Consider the following 19,520-nt stretch of genomic DNA (forward strand, 5'->3'; position numbering starts at 1 on the left):
TCTAAGAGGAACCAAAACCACGTTTTTAACCCCTAAAAGGTTCAACAAGCACCCACGTCCTTTTTATATGGGAGTCCGCAATGGGCTATCAACCATGCCAAATCTACTGCTTGATTGACTTCCCATCGCTATTGTCCTACTCTAAGTGGAATCTCCATATACTGACCACAATATACTGGCCTGTCTTCATTGTCTTAATTCCTTAGACATGTAGGCAGCCAGACTCAAACTGTGCCACGAGTAAAATCTCGTCGAAAAAACTTGTTCTTTAAAAACGCACATCACATGATATTCTGTAAATCATGGAACAAAACTTGATGATAGGTACTTAGCTGCACCTATATTGCAGCGGTTATAAGACCTTCCTTCTAATTATTGTGCCCCCATGTGTTTCCAGGCATAATGATACTTTACAAAGTACTTCTTTCCACCCAGCAGTACAATTAATGCTTCCTTAACTGAGTGACCTTTTCCTTCAAACCTAGAAAACACTGAGGACTAGTTTTGGCTGAAAACTGTCAAATAGAGGTAACAATAGTGTTGAACAACATTGAATGATCCAATAGAAACTAAAATGTGCAGTGATGAAACCAGTTTAAAATGTTCATTGAAATATAGGCTGTAATTAAACCTGAAAATGACTCAACTACCATCAGTATACCATTTTATTCTGTTTGGTACAGCTTTGTAATCAACAGTTAAAAATTTATACATAACACAATAACATACCATTCCCTTTTTGACTACACTGTCTGTACACACCATACAGATAACATCTCCATATGTAGATACTTAGGGCACGTTCCTTTGGGGTGATCTGGATCAGGATCAGTGATCAGATCACTTGGATCATGGTGCATCAGAGAAGCTGATGAATCCGTGACCATTGTGATTAATCGGTTCCTTTGATGTACCATGATCTGGGTGATCTTGAATCACTGATCTGGATCCAGATCACTCCAAAGAAACGCACCCTTAACAAGGTCCCAGCCACATTAAAACACAAGATTCTTAACCTTCCACAAGTGGATACCTCTCCTGTGGATCCTTTTTCTGCCCCTAGCTACGACATCCGCTTACAGGAGGTTCCAGTTTGTAATATTAAGCCTGGGTAGGAATTATTCCTATACAAACAGTTTTTTGTTCTTGCCCCAATTTTGGCAGGACTAAGAGGCAAGAAACTCCGGAATCGAAAGTACGGAAATGATTGCTACACAGGCTATAAATTTAATATTATCATCAACTTGACAATTTAAGTGCCAATTTTAGTCATATTTTGCATTTTATCATTTATCACTAATGTATCACACACACAAAAAAAACAACTTGGCATACAAATCAAACCTCATTCAAAACACACTAAATATAACTTAACAAATGCATGAAGGACTTTGAACTTGCACAGTTCTAAAATGAGTCATACTGTCGAGTTGACTGTCAAAAGGAAAATTAGCTTGGTGTCTAATTTTTTTGCCAAAGCTTTGTCAATAAAATGAAAATGAATGCCACCTTTAATTTGAAACTCTTGCCATCCTACTAAAATGTGACAAATCTTGTGTGTAATGACAGTAAGTGAAGGGTACATGATAGAGAAGGTGAAACAAGTTTTCATGCAAAACCCTTCACATGAAAATGAGTTTGATTTGCATGAAATGAACCTGAAGGGGAAACACATTTTCATAGGAATGGTTTTGCATGAGGACTCATTTTCACACGGCAGCAAAAGGCAACACAACAACATAAAGGCAACAAAAATTTCCAGGTATGGAGTTAAGATGACTTCCGTCTTTTCCAAATTGTTGTGTGTGCCACACTCCACTGATTTTTATGTGCAGTTTCCCTGATAAAGAAAGACATGGGTTTATCTTCTATCAACTCAAAGTTTGGTCCAAGGTAACTCTTGAGCTTGTCAAATCCTGTAACAACTTTCCCTTCAGTATCCTTGTAGCCTCCAAGCCAAAGATTCTGTGAACAACAAATGAAGATGCTGGTACTGTATTGTTAAAGTTCTGTATGGAATTATTTATGATATGCAAATTTATTAATTTAAGAATTCCTTTATGTCAACCACCCTGGCCTTGAATATAATCACAACTTTACGGGCCAAAGCTAAGGTGATGATTGCATCAACGGTGTGCCACTGCATCTAAGTGAACAGAAGGAGTGAGTGATTTATTATTTTGGGTGTACAAAATGATTGATAAAATAAAGAATAATAAAAATAAAAATCAAATTAAAAAGGCAAACAGAAAACAAAAATTATGATACAAAAAAGAAAAACAATAAATAACAATAATTATACTTATATTTACATAACGTCTTCATGTGTCAAGCTTCTGGGATACCAAGAGACATACAGCACATTGAATTGAAATAGCCGTGTTATTGCAGTTGAGTCTGTGGTCAAACGATTCTTTTGTTGACAAAGGCATACAAATTACTGAATGAGATGAAAGGGTCGATAGCAAGCAGAACCGACCTCTTTTGGCTCATTTGTATATCAGACTGCTGCAAACTGTGATGCTGAGTTTTGGTTCTTTTTGGGTGGTAAATTTTTGTGGGTGAATCATGTTCCTGAAGACTGAAATTTGATTTATATTATGAGAGTTTTACTTGTCTTATGATCACTAAAACACACCTTGGGTGTGAACTCCTCCAACCAAGAATAGGGTGAGGTGATGACCAAAATACCACCGGGTGCGACCAGAGAAGGGAGCCTGTCCAAGAACTGATATGGATTTGGAAGACGGCAAACCAAATTTGCAGCTAGAACACATCCAAACTGCCCAAGATCACTGGGTAAGTTACAAGCATCTCCTTGGAAAAAGGATACATGACTCCTATCCTAAAGAAGAAGGCAAAAAAATTGTACATTTAAATTTTGATAGTACAGATGCCTTAAGTTCCCTTCACAATGAAAAGAAACAAAAAAAAAGAAAACACCTTGCAAAATATTGTGACTTGCCACAGCTTTATGAAAAAATCAAGACTGTAAGACACACATAACCTGTGGCCACTGTTTAATACTGTGAATATAGCCTGTATTTTTTAAACTTAAATTGTTGGGCTACAACATTTGATTATGGAACCCTCACCTTTGATACAGAGGTTGGGCCCTGAGTAGTTTTGTCCTCTCCTTAGGCCCTGTCAACACTTCACTGAAGTAATTTGAAACACAGCTTTATTTCTATGGCTAGGCCTCCCACCAACACTAATACATCACAAAAACAGAGCTTTTTGAAAACGTTCTTCAGACCAGAGGAATTTGAAAACACCAGCTTTGCATTTTATTGTGGATAGAAAACATTTTGAAAACAAAGCTTTTGAAAATGATGATGTCGCGATAGTCATGTGATTTCCCTACCCGAGTTTTCCTCAAGGACAATATCCAAAATAACCAGCGATTGTTTTGTTTTCAAATTTCTCTGGTGTAGTGTGGACGGAAAGCATTAGATGCATTAATGCTGCTTTCAAATTTCTTCAGCAGAGTTTGGATGGGGCCTTCTTTTAGGTTCCTCTCTTCAATTTCAAGCTGATCAGGTCTCAAGATCAAACATAACAAATTGTTGACTGCCGGGCTACTCTTCAGATAGCATGGTACACAGTATTATAAACATAAGCACTTTAGTACACAGGCACAGGCAGAATACCAAACACACAGGTTTACTTACAATCTCAGGATCTACTTCTGCTACATGTTCCGATACAAGACTTCCTTCTGTCTGTACAGTGAAGGGTAATTTTCCATATGTCTTAAGCTTATTGCAGGCATCAATAAAACCATGCGAGAAATCGATCCCCACAACTTGATTAAATCTCTTGGCAAGTTCAAAAGTAGAACGACCTACAGCACAGCCAATGTCAAGTGCTATACTTGGTACATTATCCTATAATGAAATTAAAATATTAGGTCATCGATATCATCACAGTGCTTATTATTGTAATTTTATATGATTGTATTCAATTATGGCTTTTCTCAGGGATGGCATTTTATGAAAATTAATAAAAAGGGTAGGGGATAATAATTATTGGACCTTGAGGCAGACAGACGTACTCCTCTTTTTTCTGTGTGGAATGTAATGGAAGAAATTTCTTTGCCATTTTCTCAATTAAAAAAAAAGAAACTAGTGAAGCATTAAACAGTCCTGGTGACAGCATAATTGTCAAGTTCAAACATCAGTGGCTTGTGGGATAAAGTATTTATAACACTCAAATATACTTCATCGCACTTCACACTGATGTTTGAACTTGACAAACTATGCTGACATGATCAGGACAGCGAAACGTTGTTGGCTACTGATTTCACTAGTCACTTCATTTTAAGATGTTTCTCCACAACATCTCTAATTTACTCAACTCCCCAGGAAACGATATACAGCAAACCAAACTGTAAACAGGTATATAAGCGTCGTCTTGTTCGGTTGTTTTGCTGATTTTGAAAAAACCCTTACTATTATTTTGACGGCCATCTCAACCAGTCCCTTCAGATTAATGGTAGGCACCCAGAGCCTTTGATGAGTACCCCCTCCCCCACCCCGCTCTGGACAAATAGCTTTGAAATACCTTGCCGGTTTATCTAAACTACATTACACAATATCTAGAGCTTAAATTTGAAATGCGTTTGCAGTAAAGTCACTGATGTCAAAGTCCCTGTAAGCTAAGGAATTTAAAGCTGATGTGAACTGAAGTTATTAAAGTAAGCTTACATTTGGTCACTGATCTCGCTAAGCGTAGGTCTGTCCTGAGCTTGTATGCTTCAAGCATGCCTAATATATATTGCTTCATGTGATGCCGGCATCTACATTTCACCTCTGCCAATGCACTAAATTAAAGTAAACAAAAGGATTGAAGGTCATTGAACGCACGAACTTACCTCGGTATGTTTTATGCATTCTAAAGCGCACCGTTTTGGAAAATCGAGGGATTCTGTTGGGCCAAATCCATACGGTAACAACTCATCAGGTTTACCAAAATGGAATATAAGGTATTCGCCGATCAACTTCTCTGTTTCGTAAACGTTTTCCTTCGCTTCACGACGTTTAGAAAGGTAACGGCAAGCTATGAATGTCAAAGCTGAAGCACTTAGAGCACTAGCAGAAGCAATCATAAGCTGTTTCTCCATGATTTTGAGATCTTTTGATGTTGAGTAACCGGCACCACGTGGGAAAGTTGGGCTGCGGTTTGAGATTCAAGGGTAGGGTGGGTGGTGGATGGGTGTCACAAGTGTTCTATCGGAAGAGAGGAGCTGTTTTCTCTTACCGGAAGTAATTTTGTGCAGTTGATCCCTGAGTCGATCATCGGACAATTATTGAGCAGGATTTTATTTTAAAAATCTATGCCAAAAAACCTTTTCGGAGATCTAATCGTTTGGGGGTCCTTATCGGGCTTGCTTGTCTGAAAGCCAGGTTAAATTGTGTTTGCCTTTAGACGAGATAAAATGAAATGAAATTTCCCCATAGAAATAATACTCCCTTTTCTAGCCAGGTGGAGATATTTACGTTTGGTTCATTTTTGTTGGTCTGGATAAATTATTTAGCAAATTAATGGGTTACATTTGTAGCATTTGTTGAATTGTTATTCAAATATTTTAATTTCCACCCCACAGACATCCGTAGGGGATGTAGCTCAGTGGTAGAGCGCTCGCTTCGCATTCTAGATTTGGGTCTGCGAGAGGCCCGGGGTTCGACTCCCCGTATCTCCACCTTTTTTTTTTTTTTCCTGTCTTTTCATTTTCAACATGCAGAATACTTTTTCAACGTTTTTAAGATTTTAGAAAAGGAAATAACAGCGTGAATGATCAAAAATTCCGGCGCAGCAAATGCATGGCGAAAACGACTTTGGGGTTTAGTCACCGTCAGATCAATTTTAAAGAATGCTCTGAAAAATTGTTTATTCTAGAGCAGAAATGCAAAAAAAAAAAAACCACACAAAAAAAAAAAAAAACAAAAACAAATGAAAACCCATCGAAAGCGACCTGTAAAGGGTTTCCAACAAGGCACTAGCACTTTGTTGGTGTCTCTGCGCAGGGTCTGGCACTATATGGGGGGAGTTCGACTTCTTGTCCAGTCCCTTTACAGCACTTGCCCAACTCCGAGTAACTGACGGATAAACATCGTCGCCATGTGTGCCTGTTCCAGTTGGAGCAAGAGGCTATTACAGGAAGGTATGTTACAAAAATTATTTAGAGAATTTCATGGAATCTTCCTCCATGGGGGTTGCAAATGTATTTCGATTTCAACAGTTCCCGGGGAACAGTTGCACCTATAGATCGTTCCACTAGGCATTTACTAGGAAAATGAAACGCGGTATCCAGTATGCCTACTGCAGGTTGATCGAAAGGGTTACCATTTTCCATGGCTGGTACAACTACATTGTAAGTACTGCAGTACCTTTTCGGTCACCAAAGGTTTATAAAGGGTAACTGCTAAAAAGAACTTTTGGGTATGATCTCAAAATCATATACGCCTGCGCGCCTAATTTCTCTACTGCAAGACCGTAGAGTTCTTTTTCAAACATAAATAAGAAATCAGAGAAGGCGAAACGTATTTTGAATTGGAGGGCTGGGGCTTACAAGCGAGCGCCTTGTAGGGGGTCTGGAGATATTTGTAAAATTATTATTTTATGTATTTTTTTTTGCTTGAAATTGGGGGGGGGGGGGGGGGGGGGAGGGCTAAAGCCTCCTCACGTTTTTTTTAAAGTCATTATGAGATCTAATTTTGTAATTTGCGAGGAAATTCTATTGCTGGTAAATGTACAGCCAAAAACAAGGATGATTTCTTTTTCAAGATTATATGTCAGAAAATTCAATATTCCCCTGCGGCAGCCCTCTGAGGCATTAGACATATTTTTGAATTTTCAGTTGGTCAACTTCCCATGTCCATCCACTGGGCCAAAAACGGTGTCCAAATGGCCCAGCTCAGGGTCATACTATTAATTTGAACTCTAGGTGATTAAACATAATTTTTTACAAAGATAAGTGAATTTGGAAAACAAAGAAATTCTCTCTTAAAACACCTGTTTTCAACTTCCACTGTGTACATAATTTATTGTTTAGATATTAAGATATGAAAGTGATTAAATTTTTACCTTCAAACACAAAACCAAGCTTTCCAAGGTCTTTTTTCAAGCCACAGTGCTACCAAGAATAGTGTTATCTCTTGATGTTTTCTAGGTTCCCAGCACCCCTCACTCCCTGGCACATGAACAAGTCAAATGCCAAGGGTACGCCTGGGGAGGGGTGATTTAATGTTCTTATTTGATTGCTACATAACACGAAACATTGAGTTCAGACAAATAACAGTAAGCTTGAAAAACAAGTCAGGCCAACATTTTCCAAGTACACAGGCCTGAATACAATCCCTAATTATCTTTTTGAGTTCTTCATTTCACTCAGAAAGTAATTGCACCATGATTGGTCAGTTTAATGTGCCCTATTCAACCTCAAGGCCTGCTTCCCGTGGGAATGACTTGAAGTGTTTTCTTTCTCCGACATGATAATTTTGCTGCGTTTTTTCTCAACAATATGCGATCTTATTGCCTGTCCGAGGGTCACATGACATCTACTACCTAGTCTCAGAGCAGGAAAAATTGTAAAATCTGATATCAGAGGGTAGCAGTAACAGTGCAATGTAACTGATCAATGTTGACCATCAACAGCTATGAAATATGTCATATTTTGTTGCATTATGTAACAAATTACTGGATAACTGGTCTATTAGGAAATGAAAGTTAGTTTCCCTGGAATTTCACATTATTCTTTCTGCTCTGCCTTGGAAACATTCTGCAGTTCCAGAAAATATTCATACTTCCCCCACAAAAGGGATTGGAATTTCCTGGGGAGTGGGGGGTTCTGTAAGATGTAAAAATTTAAAGAAATATACGAAGCTTCCAGAGGGGTAGGGGAGGAGGGGGTCTTAGAAAAATCCCTTCCAAGGGGGAGGTTTGGATATTTTCTGGACCTACACATGGAGATTCTGAAAAGAAACAAAATTCTCTATTTTCCTAGGGACCAGTCAATAAGAGTTCATTTTTCATACTGTGCATTAATGAAGCCCAACAAACATCAAATGAGCAGACAAAGATGCCAGTTAGATTTATGTTGAAGGTCTACAACCGTGCACAATCTTTTGTTTTGCAGTCATACACTATGCATGAGTTATGCAATCAAAACATTTCATTGGTTGGTTCCCTGGTCAGTAGTAAACAACTATTTTGTTTTGTGCAGTTGTTCAAGGCCAAAAAAGAAAACAAAAACATACAACAAAGAACTTTGTCAAGTTTCATAACAATTCCCCTCTATTAACTATGGTGAGAAGTTACAAATATTTCACCTTTTCTGCTCTTGTGGGACCAAAGTGTTCTTTGAATGTTGATCTTTGCCTTGTTTTAAAAAAATCTAAATGTGGGAACATTTCGGGCATGCATGTCCTCAAGTACCATAAATCCTCGAATTAGCACCCAGGGCTCATTTCAAATTTAGAAGACATGGGGCACTTATTCAAGGGAGGTGCTTAATATTCAATTTTTCCCAAATCATGGTAAGGTACGATCAGGTTTTTTTTTGTAACATGTGTCAGTCTCTTAGAAGTCTCCTGTCACTCTTGAAGAACTACATGATATAACCCCTTTAGGTGAACAGGACCAAAACTGTACATCCTCTGTTGTCTCAGCACTCTTCCATAAACCAGCAGGAGGGAAGGGGGCACTTATTCGAGAGGAGGCGCTTATTTTAAATTTTGGCTGATAGGAGGGGTGTTTATTTGAGGGGAAGCGCTAAAAGGGTATTTGAATTCAATATCCTCTAATCAGAGGCCCAGGGGAAAATGTTTTAACTTTAATGAAGCTATGAAACAGATGATTATTCTTTTTCCCACAAGTCTGAAACTTCACTCTTCCAGCTGCCAACCATATTATATTTCAGTCGTTTTAGTCTCCAGGGAAGGAGTTAGTCAGAGTCCAACAGAGAACAAGTCAAGTTCAATTTTTTTTTCTACTGTCAGTTTTTTATTATATATCATAAATTGAAAAACATTGTACATTCAATAGTGTTCTTCTAATCATTAACTTTTCACTTCAAATAATCATGCAGTTGTTTCAAGTAGCAACTTGTATCTAAATAATTATGTAACAATTAAATATTATTTTTATGGATTATTCTCTGTTAAAATTATGAACATTAATATTGCATGTATGTGAATAAATAAATACTATAATCAGGGTTCGTACCCTTTTCCAGAAACAAATTTCCAGGACTTTTCCAGGACTCAGATTGATTTTTTTAGGACTCTAAAATTCACATCAACCCTTTCACTCCCAAGATCTCAATTTTAATTCTCCTTGCTGTCTGCCATATATTTCATATTTTTTACTTGAGTTTGACAGATTTCCAGGACCAGTAGCCCTTTTCCAGGGCTTTCCAGTCCTGGAAAATGCCACAGTAAAATTCCAGGACTTTCCAGGTTTTCCAGGACCTGTACGAACCCTGTATAATCTATCAAATATTTTTGTTCACATGAGATTGGTCTAGACGCATCATGTGACTGAAGATGTCCCAGGTAAAAGTGGGGAATATCCGGGTGATAATCCTCAATTTTCAAATCCTGCATGTTGTGAAAAATATTTAAAGGATAATAAACATGGTTGCCCAGTATTTGACTTAAAAAATATGCTTGGATACTTGTCCTTGGATATTATCTGTTCCTCAAAGCTCACAGTTTCCTTGAGCTTTGCTCACAGAAGACTGTTCAGTTCTTGGAACAGATAATGTCTGCGGTCAAATATCTGAGCATGTTTCCTGCCAGATGGAGGCTATTGCTGATTTATTCTCTACGAATCGATAACTTTATTTAGTGCAGTTATTGCAGTATATAATAAGTAACACTTGAAGTATGACTTTGCCAAAATGTTTGGACTGCAGATTCTAATATCCAGTTCACAAAGCCCCTTTAGCCTTAACTGAGACTTTTAATGCAGGTAATTGAGTGATTGCAACTTGTAGAATATCTCATTTCCTGAAATTTACAGAAACTTTGCAACTGCATAACATCCAATTGCATCCTAAGACTTTCTTTGAGCTTGTTATACAATCTGCTCTGCCAGTGAACCTGAGTGGGGAATGCATGACAAACCCAAAGAGCACCTGTGTAAGGTCACTAAGCAGCATGCGAAATTTGCAAAATTATTTACAAAGAACCCAATGATATTCTTATCACCTTCAACATTACTAATGACATAAAAACCACCAAGTGATCAAAGCAACACTTTATTTTAAGGTGGACATTAATACTATTAATATAAATCTAGACAGGGGAGATTGACCGAGCATCTTGGGATCCTGCAGGGACATTGAGTAATGATTTAGCATGAGAGTCATAAGACATAAGATGACCAACAGTATTTCTCTATTTACGTGAAATACACAACCTATTGTTCAAGTAAAATTTTATGGAAAGCCATGAAGATTTTAGGGCACTTATGCATAGCTTTTGATCTAAGCCGTTATCTACGTTATACAGCAATTGACTAGTTTTAAACTATAGTTTAAGAAGTCAATTTTGACATATTTACCAGATGTATTAACATCTAAACCGTCACCATTTAATGAGCTTTTCCTGTTGTTGATCAGTTAGCACACTATTGGAAAAGATGCATGTCTTTTCCAGGGATGGTCATGACTGATGTTTTTATTATCACCTAAACTGTAACACACATTTTTTGCTCCTTAAGAAACCAATAGTATCAGTTTAACCCAAGCACCCAGGCCTTTGTTTACTCCCCTGTACATGTACAGTACATGTTTAACAAACTAGTAAATCATATTTTGCTGTATGACTAATCCATAAGAGACCATGCATGTTCAAATGCCAATATTTATCACTTATATTGTCAAGGTAAATGGGTGGAACCAGGGAAATGAAACTGATTTGGAATCCACTTAACTCTTTTGCACACAATTGCTGAATAAAGATCATTGACAAAGTCCCTATATACATCTAGCTGCAACTTTAGGGCTATTAATTGAGATGTCCTTGTTTAAATTCTTTGCTCACTGTTCTTTCTGAACAGATGACCCTTCATAATTTTGCACAACTGCACATAGATCAGTTCAGGGGGACAGCATGAACACTCCACGATTACATGTCTTACCTTCAAACATTACTGATTACTTACTTAATGTTGCAGATTATCTTGATCAATATGCAACAAGGAAGTCAACACCACAGAGACTGTCCCAGTATCTTGCGGTAACGCTGCACAAATCTGCAGAAGAGGTCTTGGCCAAGGCCAAACAGATGTATATACAAGGACTCAGCCAAAGTTGTGTAAGATATTGGTTAAAAAATCTTCAATTTTATTCATGTTATTTTATCAGCATCAGCATCAGCATCACCATTACTGTTAGTATTAGTGTTGTTGTTGTTGTTGTTATTATTATTATTATTATTATTACTACTCCTACTATTGAAGTTTCCTTGTCTTCTTTCCAGGTTAACTCAATGTTGGTGGCCTGGATCTGGGTATAAAGATAACTGGCATGAGGCCATCTTTGGAAAGGAAAATGTTGAAAAGTTGCTCCCCATTTTGGGGGACAAGATACAAAGCTACTGCATAGCCCTGTTTAAAACAGGGTATGCATCAGCCAAGTGTTAAAGAATAATGCCCCCAAAAGACTGACGCAGCATCTTGCGGGAACGTCTCAAAAATCTGCGGAGGAGGTCCTGGGGGAGTCCAGGGAGATGTACATGCATGGACTCTCCCAAAGTTCTGTAAGACCCTTTTTAAAAAATAGGACTCATTTGGATTGTTGATGTTTAGCTGTCAATTTATGGGCTGTTACTAATATTTACCATCATCATCATCATCTGCATCGTCATCGTCATCATCCTCATCACTAGAATCAGGAACAGCTTCAGTATTATTGACGTTGTTAATGTTGTTACTATTACTAATATTATTACCATTGAAGTTTCGTTGTATCCTTTCCAAGTTAGCACGATGCTGGTGGCTCGTTCAGGCTACAAAGAATGGCATGAGGCCGTCTTTGCTAAAGAAGACCAAGAAAAGCTTCTCCCCATCACAGAGGAAAAGCTGAAAAGCTATTCTATAGCGCTGTTTGAGGCAGGTTACGCGCCGTCAACAATAATGCATATCCACGTGACCGGTCTCTGCATTTGGGTGGCATTTGAAATGCTGTTTTTCTGTGTATGATTCGATGTGCTCCTGAATATTGCAAAAACTCCATTCCTTTTTTAATTGACCGTTTTCCATAAAAGTGAACAATGGGATTATGCTTTCCACAAGGGAAACAAAGGCCTTGGCACTCCATTCCGTTTTTCTTGGAATTTCTAAAAATGAAATTCACTTTTCTTATGTATCCACAGCATGCAAGCAACAGCATTCCCTCACCTAAGAGGACTTTTCCAGGGGTTACGGGCATATTGAAAAGATACTTTAAAATCCATCATGGCGAAAGAGCAAATTTTTCCCGGAAGCTGCTATTTCCTCAAGATGTGGAACATCTGATTGATGTTTGTGGCATTGAAACGCCACACCAGCTACAAAGTAGGTTTGTTGACATGTCATTCATCACTCCAATTTTTTTTCCCTGCCAGTGGGATTGGGATCTCCGCATATAAGATGGTTTACATTTCTTTCTTCTCCAGTTGCATTTATGCTCTCTGCTTCGTTCCACTCTGGACAGAGAGGAGGAAGTTTTGTGGGACCAAGGTTGTGGTCTGGTCTCTGCCCATTGTGCTGTTGAAATGCTCGGAGACATTAGCTGTTAAAGCTACTCTACAATCCGAGGGTAAATAAAGTATACTACTACTACTACTACTAAGGAGAAGGACAGCAGCTGAAGAACTGCAGTGGCAGTTTAGCCGCCCTCCACCGGTGCCTTCCCACATGAAAGTGGGCTCACTTGGTTTCAAGTAGGTATTTAAACTAATAAAGAGACTGACAAAGGGATTTCATTTACCAGTCATCAAAATTTTGGCAGTACCAACAGCTCATTGTACTGCAATATGTGACACAAGCTGCTTATGTGGCTTACAAACATCCATGGCCATTTGCCTTATTTTGTGTGTGTGTGTGTGTGTGTGAGAAAATTTCATCCATAATGTTCTATTACTCGGTGTGCACTATTATCTACGAAAGGCAATTATAATTTTTTACCTACAGAAAAGATGAGAATGAACTACACTTATTAAAACAGGATGCAACAAATGCCCTCCACAGGAAGACTATGTTTGAAAGATTCTAAGTCACATGCACAATATAATTAAGCAGTTACTCTTCAAGAATTTCTCATAAACTTGTCCTCAGTAGGGATGGCTACCAACTTTATTATTCAACAATCAATCCAAAGAGGGGGAGTATTCCCACAAGAGGATGTGCCAACTCTTTGCTACTTAGCCAGCTGGTCAGAAAACTCAGGGGCATGGCGGTTATATGTTAAAGAGGTGTGTGGGAGCAACTTAGATACCAGTGATCTCATGTACAGCTTCAAAATTTGTTGTGTTTGTTAAATATCTACCTCCTTTTTTTAAAAAAAAAATGTCAGGTTAACTTGAAAAAAAGTCAAGTAAAGTTGACAACTGTATAAAAAATTAATTTGGATCAGCTATAGGTTAAAGCAAATATCCACAATTACACATAAAGTAAACATGTTCCATATTGTTAACTTACGGTGACCTTCGAACTCCAGAGGAGAGGGTGAAATACCTAAAAAACATTACGACTCATTATAACTTGTCTGCTGGCACCAGAGAAGAATCTGGAGACACTTGAAGATTGTTTGGAGATTGCTCCAAAAGAGTGGGCAGAGTTTTGCAAGAGATTCCATTCAAATTGTTATATTATTTTACACCTCTTTCTTTCATGTTCATTCATAGAACGGCACTCCACTTAAAAGTTTATGGGATGCTTTTCACTCTGTGGTAATCTGCGGTGGATTCAACGAGAAAATGGTTACTCATCACTGCAATTGTGCTGTAAGTAATTTCTGCAGTACAATGCCAATCCTTCATGCAACCTGGTTTAGTCATTTTAGTATATTGAGAAGCAAATCATAATTCTGTTATACCAGGGCTGGCATTAAGGGCCGTAACTTGTAGCAGCTGTTACGGCTAAATATGCTTGATGTCCCCTTGATGCTACGGGTAAAATTAGTGATGAAGTAACAAGTTTGCTATGGGCGTGGAAAATGAGGCTGCAGCTGACTCAAAACTTAATGAGAGCCCTGTATACACACTCTCTTACTCGAACACATTTTCATTTGTAGGGTATGGCCACCAATTTTATTATTATCAGATCGATTGAAAGAGGGGGAGTATTCCCACAAGAGGATGTCCCAACCCTTTGTCGTCTGGCAGGATGGTCAGAAACCTCAGGGGCTTGGAGGCTCTATGTCAAGGATGTGTTTGAGAGCAACATAGACAGCAGTGGCCTAATTTACAGGTTCCTAGTTTGTTGTATTTGGTTTATTGTCTCTTTTTGGAAAAAAACAGTCAATTAGACTTCATGCAGTAGTAACAGTACACAAACAGACACACACGTTTCAAAAAAGCTGATGACTGACAGAAACTAAATTGGGATCAGGTTAAAGCAATTCACAATTACACATAAAGTAAACATGTTCCATTTTGTTAACTTACAGTGACCTGCGAATTCCAGAGAGGGTGAAATACCTTAAAAACATAACATCTCATTATAACTTCCGTCTGCTGGCACCAGAGAAGAATCTGGAGACACTTCAAGATTGTTTGGACATTGCTCCAAAAGAGTGGACAGAGTTTTGCAAAAGTATCAACAAGAACTGCCTAAACATCACTTTTAGTGACCTGGAAAATGGTAAAATTACTTCATTCTGCAGATACAAATTTTTCACCTGCACAGGCTATGCAAACTAAACTTCATCAAAATGTTGTACTTTTGGACTTATGTTAATTTACAACATAAAGAAATAAAAACGATACTCTGAATCAAAAGGTTATCATAATTCTTAACACTCTTTTACATCTACCAGTAAATATACACTTAATTAATACCAAGTGGTTTTTATACCATATATGGGTTTTCTTTTTCAGACAACAAACATTTGGAACCAAGAGAAACATATCAGCACAAGGTATTTTTGTGAAGTGCATAATAATATTGTAACTTTAATTGCCATTTGGGGAAACAAGGCTAACAGGAGTACATACCATGTTTGTATTACCAGTCAGAGTACTATTTTGCACAGACATTCCTCTATAAGTTTTCCTTCCCCTGCCTAACTCCCACCATGGCTTAATACTGGAAAAGATTGAAACTAATTGCTGACCAGTAGGTAATGACTAAGGCATTTGTTTAAGAATAAGGCTCTATTTTGACTTTGAAAATGAATTTACCCCTAATTTTCCATGAAATTCAAACATAATTTCTGGTTCATATTGCCTTAAATAAACATTTGGCAGTATAATGGCAATAGCACAACTGCAAATCATTGCCCATTTTTGCCAATTTCTAACCAAAAGTTCAATGTCAATAACATATAACTTTTCTCTATAGGCAAAGGTATTAAACAACTTAAATCAATGTCAAGCAAGACAAAGAAGCAAGCTGTCAAGGCTTTCTGTCAAATAAAAACCGAAGAGCTCCATAGAAACAAAGGCTCCCTTCCTGAACAGGAGCTGGTAAACAACCTTATCCCATTTGGATAAAGCTCGAGTCGCACCCAGATTGGTCTCCTTTAGGCATTTAATTCAAATTTTCCAATGAGCATCCCTGACCTTTTCATTTGGGAGCTCCCCCAGGTTGCTGGCTAGGCAACATTATATTTACTTGCATATCTTGCATGGCCAAAACCTGGAGTCACATTTCCATGTACAGTATTGCTGAATCAAGCTGGGAAATTCAGGCAATCTGCAAAATAATAGAAACTGATTACCCCAAATGTTCTTACTTCCCTGTAGCTACAACAGTCTTATAAATCACTCGATTTTATCACAAAAATGATTACAGTTACCTTGACATGGGTCTTGTGATACAAACCACAAATCATGGCACAAACTGCACACCTTTTCCTTGTTAGTTGTACCATTTAATACAAAAATAAAAAAGGCAAGATAAATTTCAAGTTTACTGGTAATGACAGCAGGTTTTTTGATAATTTCATTAGCCATTCTGCACACCACTGAACATCATGGAGTACCCGTCCAAAACAGGACAATGTGTTGGGCATGAACAGTTGCAAAGATTTATGTACATCCCAGCCAGAGAGCCGCTGATGGGCCCGGATAACTGCCAATTCCAGGAATGTGAATGTGTTCAACAGTAGAAGAAATGTTACAGTGCCAGGTCATCTCAGAACATCCTGGCTGGTCAAAAAATATCCCCCTGAACAAGTGTGTTCCTGGCACTGTGAAGGGTGTGGCAAGAATTTTACCAAATGAGATGCTCTTTCCAAACAGCAACACCCCCTCCGCCCCCCCCCCCCCCCCAAAAAAAAACCCTGCCTGGAATGCTCATTTTTAGCTGCAACTGTGACTCAACTCTGCAAGCATATGCTGGCAATTGACAAGATAGACTTGGGCCAACAGAAACACTGGGTCAGTCGACAAGAAGGGCTACTTCAAAGAATTTAATCTAAAAGTGAACTGCCAATCCAATGTTCAGCTGTGGAGGATATGCTCCAACACCAGGCCTCCTCACAACATCCTGGCTGGTCAACCAAATATCCCACTCAGGAGCATTGTGAAGGGTGTGGCAAGAATTTTGACAAATGGGATGTACTTTTCAAGCATTAAGGGATAACTGTTCTAGAGTAAAACAAAATACATTTACAAAACAAATTACTATATGCAGTCTAAACCAGAGGCTGATTACTAACTAGTCAGAGCAATCCCTTCTATTGTGTATATCTGTAGTGCACAGGAGCATGGGTGTAGTAGCTCCAAAAGTACATGATCACTACACAAGATTGAGTTGGACAAGGAAAGATTGTGTTTTTTTATTATTTTCTCTCATTTCAAAGATACTCATTTTTTTGTATTACATAAATAATTTCACCATTATTACCGAATTTGTAAGTACTCTTAAAAATTTTCGTCCCCTTACAGAGACTACCCTTACATACAAGACAAAAATATTAATCATCAGTATTACTATGCACAACCTTAACATAAAAATCCTGCATTCATATTCTAAATAATATAAGCAAGGCAAAACTGAAATTCTTTCAATGAAACAAATACAATTATTTTTATAAACGTTATTTGTCTGTTTTGTGCACCTTTATATTTTATTCCTCTATTTCAATTATGGTATTATTCCTTTCATCTACATTGTCAATTAACTCCTTTTACTTTCATTTGCATTATGTACTGGCAAGAACAAAAACTATTGAGCCTTACAGAAGTCAATAAAGAAAAGTGGAAGTTTGCACTTCTTAATATTTTTATCTAGCCAATAACCAATTTAAAACCTTCGTAAAAAGTGACATTGACAAGTATATAACATACCAGTATTGAGTTTAAGATCATTTTCCATGACGATAATAATTTTTTATGTACGAGAAACAGGATACACAGTCAAAACTATGTGATGACATTTGTATCTGCATTAAAACAAATCAAACAAGGAAATTTAAGCAATTATTACAATATCCTTATTTATATTTTTCTCCAGCTTCTCAGCTGTCCAGAATCCTAAATCCTTGAGTATGATTGGCTAATTGTGCACACTCCAGCAGTCTGGATTCTCCCATCTGTACCCTGAGTACAGACCACTCAGAAATTTCCAATTTTGGCAACTTTTCAAGCTTTTAGTTACACTGTAAAACAACTTAAAGGTAAACATTCAACACTATGGCAACGTTTCAAGCTCTTTTTATCGCTTTTTGTACCATTCAGGCGGTTGTGAATAATGCCTCCAATTTTTAACTATTTTCTCCATTACTATAGTGTTTGTAAGTACTCTCCAAAATTTTGGATCCCTATGAAAAGCAAAAAATATGACGTACCAATAACATTATTTTACAAATTTACTAAGCTTTTATAATGAGTTCCTCTATTCGTATTCTATATGTAATATAGCTATGTAAGGCAAACATTGAAAGTACAGTACTTTTACAATGCTATTGTAAACCCTTAATGCTTGGTAGCTTAACATCTGTTCATGACATTCACCACCTTTATCCTTGTTTGCATGTTTATAATATTATAAGTCCAGTGTCCTTTTATTTGCATGGTTAGTTCTGAAATGAAATTATGCAAGAATAAAAATAATTAATTATGCACCTGACAAAAGTCAATAAGTTTACATTATTTTGTTTAGTCAGTGTTGTTATCTAACCAATGACCAACTTCAAGCCATCACATAAAATGATATAAACAAGTGGATACAAAAACTCACCATTCAGTTTGAGTTAATACCCTCAAGGTTGTTATTGGCTATCAGCTTCACATTTAACTTTCAATCCATCTAGGCCTGCTGAAATGGTCTTCATTGGGACAGAAGAAAAAAAAAAAACACTTGGCCATAAACCCAAGCATTTAGAGAATTTTGGAAACAATAGGGCAATGGAATCAGCACCAACATTTTTGTGTATTTATAACTGTTAGAAATGTGTAGACAGAAGCATACAAATTAAAAATATAACTTGATTGAAACAGTTGTGTTGGTTTTAGCTGCAAAAAATAGGACTTCTTTTTTAGTTCTATTTAGTTTTCCACAGTTCCTTCCATAATATCAAAGATCTCGAACACAGAATATGTACTGCACTGTTTTGCAGTTCATTATCTACGGTGCACTGCACCAAAAACTTGATTGATTGTTTCTAAGAATGGCACTAATCGGCTTCCAATAATAATATAATAATCTAATATAATATTAGTACCAGTTATGATTGCTTGAGATAACCATATCTTATCAGACTTAAGTGCATTCCTTTCAGTTCCATACCAAGGCTTTACCCATATGCTTTGACAATTCTGTAGAGATCATAATTTACTACGAGACACTGGATTATTATGAAATTAATCAATACATGAACAGCAGAGTGAAAGAGAGGTCAGGTACATGAGGTTAAGGTTGAAATCTCTTGGTATCTTGTTTGGAAGCAAGATCAAGAAAATTTGGCAAATGACAAAGTATTGGCTATTGGATGTAAAGTTATTGTTCCTTATCACCATTGCTACAATGTCAAACAGAAAATTCTTTCATCAATATTTCTTTACATGTTACATTGACTGCAACCCCAGGAAAAGCTTCTTTGGTGACGGTACATAGCTGCTTGTAAAGGGTTTATAGTATTAATTCAAAATAAGTTAAGATTTGCTATCAGTAACAGACATAAAAATAGTTCTCTTGGCCAAATAATAGAACAGCTGAAACAACACCAACCATCTTGTGTTCCTATACAAGAGGTGCATCAAGTTTTGATAATAGTTGTTATGGCCACAAATTTAACAGTGTTTCAAGCTAATTAATTAATCAATTAATTAATTAGAATTAACACAAAATATATAATTTCATCTCAG

At 37.3% G+C, this 19,520-nt stretch overlaps 3 protein-coding genes and 1 non-coding gene across 5 annotated transcripts; 3 read left to right on the forward strand and 1 right to left on the reverse strand.

Moving 5' to 3' along the window:
• Window positions 1-647: 647 nt before the first annotated feature.
• LOC110045716 (uncharacterized) lies at window positions 648-5,188 on the reverse strand. Its single transcript, XM_020751335.2, has 4 exons — window positions 4,874-5,188; window positions 3,672-3,887; window positions 2,639-2,845; window positions 648-1,965 (listed from the first exon to the last, which is right to left on the reverse strand). The coding sequence occupies exons 1-4, from the start codon at window positions 5,120-5,122 to the stop codon at window positions 1,771-1,773; spliced, it is 867 nt and encodes a 288-aa protein (XP_020606994.1). The 5' UTR covers window positions 5,123-5,188; the 3' UTR covers window positions 648-1,770.
• LOC110045622 (uncharacterized) lies at window positions 5,147-12,936 on the forward strand. Of its 2 annotated transcripts, XM_089291929.1 has the most exons (5): window positions 5,147-6,163; window positions 11,182-12,201; window positions 12,381-12,561; window positions 12,663-12,726; window positions 12,840-12,936. In XM_089291929.1, the coding sequence occupies exons 2-5, from the start codon at window positions 11,995-11,997 to the stop codon at window positions 12,931-12,933; spliced, it is 546 nt and encodes a 181-aa protein (XP_089148055.1). In that variant the 5' UTR covers window positions 5,147-6,163; window positions 11,182-11,994; the 3' UTR covers window positions 12,934-12,936. The 2 variants fall into 2 exon arrangements, with proteins under 2 accessions (XP_089148055.1, XP_089148056.1); XM_089291930.1 differs by lacking the exons at window positions 12,381-12,561; window positions 12,663-12,726; window positions 12,840-12,936 and having other exon boundaries at window positions 5,445-6,163; window positions 11,182-11,321; window positions 11,487-11,989.
• On the forward strand, window positions 5,615-5,701 carry Trnaa-cgc (transfer RNA alanine (anticodon CGC)). Its single transcript is given in 2 exon segments — window positions 5,615-5,650; window positions 5,666-5,701. It is a non-coding gene; the product is annotated as a tRNA-Ala (tRNA).
• A 392-nt stretch (window positions 12,937-13,328) lies between the features above and the next one.
• On the forward strand, window positions 13,329-18,650 carry LOC149111210 (uncharacterized). The gene is made up of 5 exons (XM_089291926.1): window positions 13,329-13,460; window positions 13,893-13,991; window positions 14,282-14,457; window positions 14,657-14,850; window positions 15,087-18,650. The coding sequence occupies exons 1-5, from the start codon at window positions 13,329-13,331 to the stop codon at window positions 15,137-15,139; spliced, it is 654 nt and encodes a 217-aa protein (XP_089148052.1). The 3' UTR covers window positions 15,140-18,650.
• Window positions 18,651-19,520: the final 870 nt, after the last annotated feature.

Source organism: Orbicella faveolata, unplaced genomic scaffold (genome assembly GCF_042242905.1).
Source record: "Orbicella faveolata isolate gen_17 unplaced genomic scaffold, um_ofav_v1 contig_24, whole genome shotgun sequence".
Taxonomy (NCBI): domain Eukaryota; kingdom Metazoa; phylum Cnidaria; class Anthozoa; order Scleractinia; family Merulinidae; genus Orbicella; species Orbicella faveolata.